General features: G+C 38.3%; 1 protein-coding gene across 1 annotated transcript; it reads left to right on the top strand.

Moving 5' to 3' along the window:
• Positions 1-5,050: 5,050 nt before the first annotated feature.
• On the top strand, positions 5,051-8,046 carry LOC147564187 (desmethyl-deoxy-podophyllotoxin synthase-like). Its single transcript, XM_086644192.1, has 2 exons — positions 5,051-6,147; positions 7,289-8,046. Exons 1-2 carry the CDS (start codon positions 5,164-5,166, stop codon positions 7,955-7,957), a joined length of 1,653 nt encoding a protein of 550 aa, XP_086500318.1. The 5' UTR covers positions 5,051-5,163; the 3' UTR covers positions 7,958-8,046.
• Positions 8,047-9,104: the final 1,058 nt, after the last annotated feature.

Below are 9,104 nucleotides of genomic sequence, written 5' to 3'. Positions count from 1 at the left end.
ATGTTTACTACCTATAGGAGTATAGATGGTGGTACAGTTATACTGGGTGATGATAGTATATGTAAAACTGTGGGACTCGGAACAATACGGATCAAGATGCACGATGGAGTGGTGAGAACATTGACGGACGTAAGACACATACCCGATTTGCGGAAAAATCTAATTTCCCTTGGTGTGTTGGAGCGGAACGGCTGTAAGATAATTATAGAGAATGGCTCCATAAGAGTCGTTAAGGGTTCTTTGGTGGTAATGAGAGGTACTCGTTACGGTAATTTATACAAACTTTTGGGGACAACAATTACGGGAGATGTAGCAGTAGGAATCAGTGGAAGGGATCCAACGGCTAGTACGAGGCTTTGGCATATGCGCCTTGGGCATATGTCAGAAAAGGGTCTATCTTTGATGTGCGGGAAAGGCTTGTTGAAGGACATGAAGAAGCCTTGCATGGAGTTTTGTGAGCATTGTGTGTTCGGGAAGGCACACAGGGTGACGTTCTCTACAAGCAAGCACAGGAGCAAAGAGGTATTAGACTACGTACACACCGATGTCTGGGGACCGGCAAAGTTACCTTCCAAGGGTGGTTCCAGGTATTTTGTTACATTCGTTGATGATCATTCGAGATTTGTCTGGCTTTATTTTCTGAAGCATAAGAATGAGGTATTCAACACGTTCCTGGTGTGGAAAGCAATGGTTGAGAACAAAACTGGTCGAAAGCTGAAGACGTTAAGGTCAGATAATGGGACCGAGTACACGGATGGGGCATTCAAAGAGTTTTGTAATCAGGAAGGCATTGTGAGGCACTGGACAGTAGTAAACACACCTCAGCAGAATGGAGTCGCAGAGAGATTGAACCGTACACTACTTGAGAAGGCTAGATGTATGCGCTCCAATTCGGGACTAGGCGTAGAATGGTGGGCAGAATCTGTTGCTACAGCTTGTTATATTGTGAACAGGTCTCCACATTCTTCTTTAGATGGCGGCATACCTTACGAGGTGTGGTCAGGTGAACATGCAGATTACGGGAGACTTAAGGTTTTCGGTTGTACTGCCTATTACCATGTTAAAGGTAACAAACTTGAAAATAGAGCAAAGAAGGCAATTTTCTTAGGATATGCTACAGGAGTCAAGGGTTATCGGTTATGGTGTACGGAAGACAAGAAGTTTGTAATCAGCAGAGATGTGGTGTTTGATGAGTCATCTATTGTAGCTATGGCGAAAGCTACGGTGCCTAGTTGTGGTGATGTTGGGTCTACTAAAGCTCAAGTAGTGGAAGTAGAAATCGAAGACCAACAGGTTTCTAGGAATCATGATCAGGTGGAGCATCAGGATAAAACTCAGGATGAGGAAATTGATGAACCCGATCATGAGGAGGTTCAAGGGGAAGGTACACAAGTTTTACAACAACAACAGCTGGATGTTTCGGTACACACTAGGCCGAAACGGTTATATAAGCCGGTACAGAGGTTAGGGTCAGACAAACCTCTTAGGCATTATGGGCAGGCAAATCTTGTTGAATATGCACTCTCGGTGGAAGACGACGAGCCGGTCACCTTCAAACAAGCTATTACCGCGGAGGATAGAGAGAGTTGGTTGGTTGCTATGCAAGAAGAGATGGAGTCTCTTCACAAGAACAAGACATGGGAGGTTGTCCCATTGCCCGAAGGTAAGTCTGTTATTGGTTGTAAATGGGTGTACAAGAAGAAAGAGGATTCTTCCGAAATCAAGGGTACAAGGTATAAGGCAAGACTAGTGGCCAAGGGTTATGCACAGAAAGAAGGGGTCGACTACAATGAGATTTTCTCACCGGTCGTGAAACATACTTCTATTCGGGTGCTATTGAGTATTGTTGCTCATAGTGATCTTGAGCTGGAACAACTCGATGTTAAAACCGCCTTCTTGCACGGAGATTTGGAAGAAGAAATTTATATGGCTCAACCAGAGGGATACAAGGTTGAGGGCAAAGAAAATCAAGTATGTCGTTTGAGGAAATCTCTTTACGGATTGAAACAATCCCCTCGCCAATGGTACAAACGATTTGATTTTTTCATGCTAAAGCATGGTTTTCGCAGAAGTGACTATGATTGTTGTGTATACATCAAGAAGCTTCGCGAAGGTGACTTTATTTATCTCCTTTTGTATGTGGATGACATGCTTATTGCTTCTCGAAGCATGGTGGAGATAAATAAGTTGAAATCTCAACTCAGTCAAGAGTTTGAGATGAAAGACATGGGCGCTGCAAAGAAGATACTGGGAATGGAGATTAAGAGAGAGCGGTCAAGTAAGAAACTGTACTTGAATCAGAAAGGTTACATCGAACGAGTAGTCTCTCGATTCGGGATGCAGAATGCGAAGGCGGTGTCAACACCTTTGGCACCACACTTCAGGCTCTCGGGAAAACAATCTCCCACTACTACGGTGGAGAAGGATCATATGGATCGTGTACCGTATGCTAGTGCAGTTGGCAGTTTGATGTACGCTATGGTGTGTACTCGTCCGGATATTTCACAGGCAGTCAGTGTGGTTAGTAGGTTTATGGCAAACCCGGGGAAGACACATTGGGAAGCTGTGAAGTGGGTCTTGAGATACTTGAAGGGTACTGTTGATACGGGTTTGTGCTTTGGTGGAGACACATGTCAGGTAAGCGGTTATGTTGACTCGGATTATGCTGGCGATCTAGATAGAAGACGATCTACTACTGGTTATGTATTTAGGGTACATGGTGCTCCAGTTAGTTGGCGATCGATGTTACAATCTACAGTTGCGTTATCTACTACGGAGGCCGAGTATATGGCTATGGCCGAGGGTGTGAAGGAAGCATTGTGGTTGTGGGGTCTTCTGGATGATCTAGGGATTAAGCAGGAGTGCGTGGATGTATGGTGTGATAGTCAAAGTGCGATCCACTTGGCGAAGAATCAGGTTCATCATGCTCGTACTAAGCATATCGATGTCAGGTATCACTTTGTACGAGATGTCATAGAGGAAGGTGATATTTCTCTCATGAAGGTACACACAGATGAGAATCCCGCGGACATGTTGACTAAAGTGGTGACGTGTGGCAAGTTTCAGCATTGTCTGAAATTGCTACAAATCGGCTCGTGTTAAGTTGCCCGAAAGGGCGTAATGGCGACAAGGTAATCTTTATGTGAAGGGTTGGTAGAACTACGGTAGGCTTGATCCTGTAAAAGGGTACGTAGGCAGCCATGGTCATATGGCGCAGTCGGATGAAGTCACAAGAAGCAGATATATCTTACAAGGAGTATCCTGGTGTTCGTCCAAAATTTGAAGTGTATCAAATTGTGTACGAGGTGGAGAATTGTAAGAGGAAGTTGCCAAAATAGGAGGTTTATGGCTATAGGCGGTTTGAGGCTTGTTTGCTTAGGCGGTTTCAAGTTTGGATTCAATTGGAGGCGGCAAATTGGATGGCGGTTTTTGGTTTCCAAATTGAAGCATAGTCGGTTCCAAATTGGACATCCAATTGTCGGTTTATATTATATTTAAATAGAGGTTTGAGTGCCACCACTAAACACACCAACACAAGCAACAACAACTCTTCTTTAGAGAGAGCTAAAGAGAGAGAGCAAGAGTGAGAGAAATTTTTCATAGTTTTTGAGCGGTGTTAAATTTCTCGGTCGTCGAAGATTTAGTATAGAAGGTTATTACTATACGGTACCATCTTGGGACGAACTTGCGGGTTGTGTTAGTCGTCTTCATCTATCCTTCAATAAAGATTTCTTGTTCGCCCGAGGACGTAGGCTTTAAAGCCGAACCTCGTTAAATTCTGTTCGCATATTTGATTTTGACTTAGCTTTTCGATTAATCTTCATAATCGGATCAATTTCTAGGATAGGTTCGATAGCTTCCGCGACTTTTAGTTATAACATTGGGGAAAGACCTGCGAACCATATTCACATGCTTCAAACTCTTTTCCCCAACTAGACTAGTTAGTTTGGGGTTCCCAAAATCTGGTTTTAATTTTTTTTTTTTTTTTTTTTTTGGAAGAAGAGATTGCAGAGATGAAGATAACAACGTGGTTCTTAAGTTGATGAAGATGAAGCGATGGTAGTAGAAAAAAAAGGTCAACATCAAGAGATGGTGGAAGATGAACATCTCTCTTCTGTAATGACAAGATACAAAATCTAACAAAAACTCCACCCACTTGATTCTTTTATTCGGAAAAGCTGAATAAGATGGATATCTTGGAAATGGGCAAAGATTGATTACTAGGATATTAATGCCCTAAAAACTTTCTAATCATACTCCAAAATAAGATCAATTTAGAAGTTTTTACATTAAGAATACAAATTAGATGTGGAATTGTATTGTCCACTCTTCTTCCACTTTGTAGATTGACCCCTATTTCCTCCATAGAAGTAGCATTATCTTCACTTCATAATCTTACTGTTATAGACTGGATGGAATGAGAACGAAAAAGGACACCAAGTTAATGCATGATATGTTACTCTATGGCCTAGTGTAGTAATGTGGATTTTTTGGAAGATTAGAAATGAATGTCTATTTAGATTATGTAAACAGTATATATTAGCGATATCAACCTATACCGTCTGGGCATTAGAAATTTAGAATTTGTAAGTAAATACTCTTTAGACAATCTTTTCTTTGTAAGTCGGGTTTTTAAGGACAAACAGACTTAATCGGCTCTAACATATTACTATGACTTATGTGTCAAAGATGGTTCGGGAATCGGAACTTAGTAACCTTAACCCGCCTAGAGGGAGAGTGATGAGTGACTCCACCACTAGCCTTGAACTGCAGAGCTGCGGCTAAGAACTTGGGGGGCCGGTGCGAAATTAAAATCTGGGCCTTTAGTACAATGAAAACAATCAAAAGCACTAAATTGAACCAAATTTGAAGATGAATGGAGTCGAATTTGGATCACTCGCATGGTATTGGCATCCATTGCCCACTGAACTACTCTACATAACTTGTTTGATTAGTTACTTTCACTTATATATTAGAAAACCACACCTTATAAAAAATGGACATTTATATTAACAACGGCCCTGCCTTGAAGGGCCAAAGTAGTATGATTTCCAGGGACCATATGTTGATATTTATTATGAATCCCACTTGTTTCATGGTGAAACTTGCCTTTTCCCCATAAATAGAGCTTCCCTTGAGAAGTTTCAGCATTCAAGTTCAATCATGGATCTCCAACATTACTACTTTGTCCCTTCAATTACTGAAATCTTTGGATTCCTCTTGTTTATTTTGTTAATGGCATCCATGTCTACTACCCAAATAAGGAAGCAATCCAAAACCCTTGTCTCATCATCAAAATTGCCTCCAGGGCCATGGAAACTACCTCTTGTGGGCAACTTGCACAACTTACTAATGGGAGGCAAGCAATTACCTCATCACACCATTACACATCTTGCCAAAAAATATGGCCTCAGTTTAATGCACCTTCAACTTGGTGAGCTTTCTACCATTGTCATCTCTTCTCCTAAAGAAGCTCAAAAGTTTCTCAAGACACATGACATAATTTTCTCTACTAGACCACAAGTAGCCATTGCTAAGATTATATCTTATGGTTTTAGAGATGTAATATTTTCTTCTTATGGTAATTATTGGACACAAGTGAGAAAGATAATCACCGCGGAGCTCCTCAGTATGAAGCGTGTTCAGTCTTTTCAATATATAAGGGAAGAAGAAGTATCGAATCTCATCCGAAGTATTTTGTTAACGACTAGAAACAGATCGGCGGCATCTATACCAATCAATCTAAGTGAAAGAATAACAGTGTTGGTCAATGACATACTTTGTAGGGCAGCGTTCGGAAAGAAATGCAAAGATAGAGAAGAACTCATGTCTTGTACTCGCAAATTAAATATGTCGGTGGGAGGTTTAGGAGATCTATTCCCTTCGTCGACGTTGCTTCGTGTTATAATTAATAGGAAGACTAGATTCGAGTTGATTCATAGGAAGATTGATAGAATTCTAGATAACATCATCAATGAACATATTGAGAATAAACCCACTTCAAGGACTAAGATTGACATGGAAGATCCTCTTTATCATACACTATTACAAGAAGATCTTGTAGATGTACTACTTCAATTTCAAGAAACTAGTTCTGGTCCAGGTGAACTTCAGATTACATCAAACCATATAAAGGCTGTTATCTTGGTTAGTTCTGTCTCTTAATTTATATGTTTAGTTAGAGCACCTCCAATGCAAGACTCAAGAGAAATCTAAAAATCCTATGTGTCAAGTGCGAAAAGTGGATCTTTAAATGGTCTATTTCCTATTTGGTCATTTAGAGATACTCTATTGGAAAACATTCTCCAATGCAATATTCAAGAGAAACTCTAAAAACTTATATTTTGGTATAAAACCAATCGATTTGCTTATGTGACACTTAGAGATCCTCAAGAGGACACTCTAAATTTAGATCTCAAAACTTTTAAGCGTTCTGACACATAAATGATTTAAAACGTTACAGAGTTTGAAACTTTAAAGTTTTGAAACTTTTAAAGGTTTGGGACATTAAAAGTCGTAAATCATTATTTTCTAAAACCTTTTTATTAAAACTTTGAAGATCCAGAACTTTTTGTTAGAACTTTAAAAAGTCCGTTTTAAATCTAAGCTGTTCAAACTAATGGTTGAGATTAAAATGAAAGTTATGTTATTTTAAGAGCTAAACTTTAAATATTAGTTATTTACTTCTCTTCTTCATATTCTCTATATCTTCACCAAACACTATTATTCTCTTTCAGGCACTCACTCTTTCTTTCTCTCCCTCTGCCTCTCTCTCTCTCTCTTTATCTCGCTCTAATGTAAACACGACGATAGTAAAAAAATTAAAATTTAAGAAGACTTTTATTTCAAAGTTTTAAAAAAAAAATTGTAAATCAATAATACTAAACTTTCAAGTTCTTAAAAAACGATTTGAACCAATAACGCGAAACTTTAAAGTTAAATTCTTAAATAAAGGTCAACCAATAACACGAAAAATTTTAAAGTTCTTAAGTAAAGGTCGAAACCAATAACGCTAGACTTCAAAGGTCTTGAGAACTTTGAAGATCTGATAAAAGTTCCGAACGAATAACCCTCACTTAAGGATCTGTGAAATAAATTATGACACATCATTTTAGAGATTCATGTTGAGTTTCGCATTGGAGATGAATTTTAAAGAGAAACTCGGAAAAATCCTATGTGGCACTCTAAGATTTAGGGTTTGAGTGTTGCATTGGAGATGCTATTAGGTCAAAAGATGAAAACTTGACTCAATTTACTAGATATTTTCGTGTGTGTTTTCTCGTTGTAGGACATTTTTGCCATGGGAACGGAGGGTTCATCGACGACATTAGAATGGGCGATGTCTGAACTACTAAAAAACCCTAGAATAATGAAAAAAGCACAAGCTGAGGTAAGAAATATATTCGAAGGAACGAGAAAGATAAAAGAGACAGAGATTTTCAAACTAAAATACTTGAAGTTAGTTATCAAAGAGACTCTAAGGTTACACCCTCCAGCTCCATTATTCCCAAGAGAATGTAGAGAAGAATGTGAGATTAGTGGATATCAAATACCCATAAAAACAACAGTTATCTTCAATGCTTGGGCCATAGGAAGAGATCAAGAGTATTGGGGTGATAATGTTGAGACATTTGATCCAGAGAGGTTCCTTAAGTGTTCGACGGACTATAGAGGGACTGACTTCGAATATATACCATTTGGAGCAGGTAGAAGGATGTGTCCGGGGATATCATTTGGACTCGCTAATGTCGAGTTACCACTTGCTCAATTGCTCTATCACTTCGACTGGAACCTCCCCAACGGTGTTGAGCCAGAAACTTTAGACATGCAGGAAACTGATGGCGTTAATGTTCGAAGGAAAAACAACTTATACCTTATTCCTACCCCTTATAAAGGTCTGGATTTTACTACTATTACCAATAAAGAAGCAGCAAGTTTAGAACTGCACCACTCATAGAACCAACTATAGATTAGATCATGAATCATTTGATGGAATTTTTGGACAGTTATTAATTACATTATTTATAAAATCAAAAATTAGTATTATATTTGAATCTGAATTTTATGTCTAATAGTCATGTCTCTTAATAAAAGTATTCGGAGGAACATATCTTTTTGTGAAAAGATTTAATTTCTACTTGAAAAGTGTCCTTTAGTTCTCTATAAATATGATTTTTTTTCCTACACAAACAATAAGTTGATGAAAACAATATGTAGAAACTATGTCGGAAAATCCATTGCCATCTTCAATGAGTTAATCTAGTGCTCTTTAAGTGAAATGTCCACAAGTTATTTGGTGTAGTTTCACAAAGGCTTGTCATATCTTGGCAAGCAATTTGTCTTGTAACCTTCAAGTAATCTCGTTCGAGAGGGGACAAATAATGCTTTAAGGAAAATGTACCTAGTACACGTTTCAAGCCTCTAATATTCATCCCTCTTTTATTCATCTTTATTTGTTTCCGAAGACATTTTTCTAACAATCTTAAAGCATTATTTCAGTGGAGACAGAGACAAGGATAAAATTCGATAATTGAAACTATAATAAAGTTAGATTATTTCTATGGTGTTAACTCTAGTTGATAATTGAGCATTTAAACTAAGAGAAGGCAGGATGAATTCGAATTTGGTGGAACATTGGAAGATCACTTGAGGTTACTTTGGCCATGCGTCTCTTGTACCTTCTGAAATGGTTAGTTAACTCCAAAAGCGGTCCCCACCGTAGTCAAACTGATGTGGAATCACTAAAACAAATGATATTTTTCTAACTTTAGGGATTCTATCTATTACACATGATATTTCTTTTTCAACTCATACAGTGATTCTTAGCCTTATCGTTTTTTACACTTTACATGCCTTTTACGAGTAATAGATAGAATCCCTAAAGTTAGAAAAATATCATGTGTTTTATGTTCCTCTGAAATATGTTGGCTAATGAGTTGAAAAAGAAATTTCTTCTCATTTGTCTTTATTACAGCAAGTATGCATATATTGTGATTCAATTTTTGTAGTTTGTCAATAGTTAAAGTTTAAGATGATCAGTTCCCATACCTTCATGTACTTAATTAGAAAAGTTTTTGTTGAAACTGGCGCGTGAACAGTTTTTG

This window comes from Eschscholzia californica, unplaced genomic scaffold (assembly GCF_041429995.1).
Source record: "Eschscholzia californica isolate CP2 unplaced genomic scaffold, dmEscCali1.0.p SCAF_1, whole genome shotgun sequence".
NCBI lineage: Eukaryota > Viridiplantae > Streptophyta > Magnoliopsida > Ranunculales > Papaveraceae > Eschscholzia > Eschscholzia californica.
Note: the sequence above shows the minus strand (reverse complement) of the source record. Positions and strands in the feature narration are given on the sequence as shown.

Coding starts and splice junctions, on each gene's coding strand:
- LOC147564187 (XM_086644192.1), top strand. CDS start 5,164: ATGGATCTCCAACATTACTACTTTGTCCCTTCAATTACTGAAATCTTT. Junction 6,148..7,288: donor ATATAAAGGCTGTTATCTTG/GTTAGTTCTGTC, acceptor TTCTCGTTGTAG/GACATTTTTGCCATGGGAAC.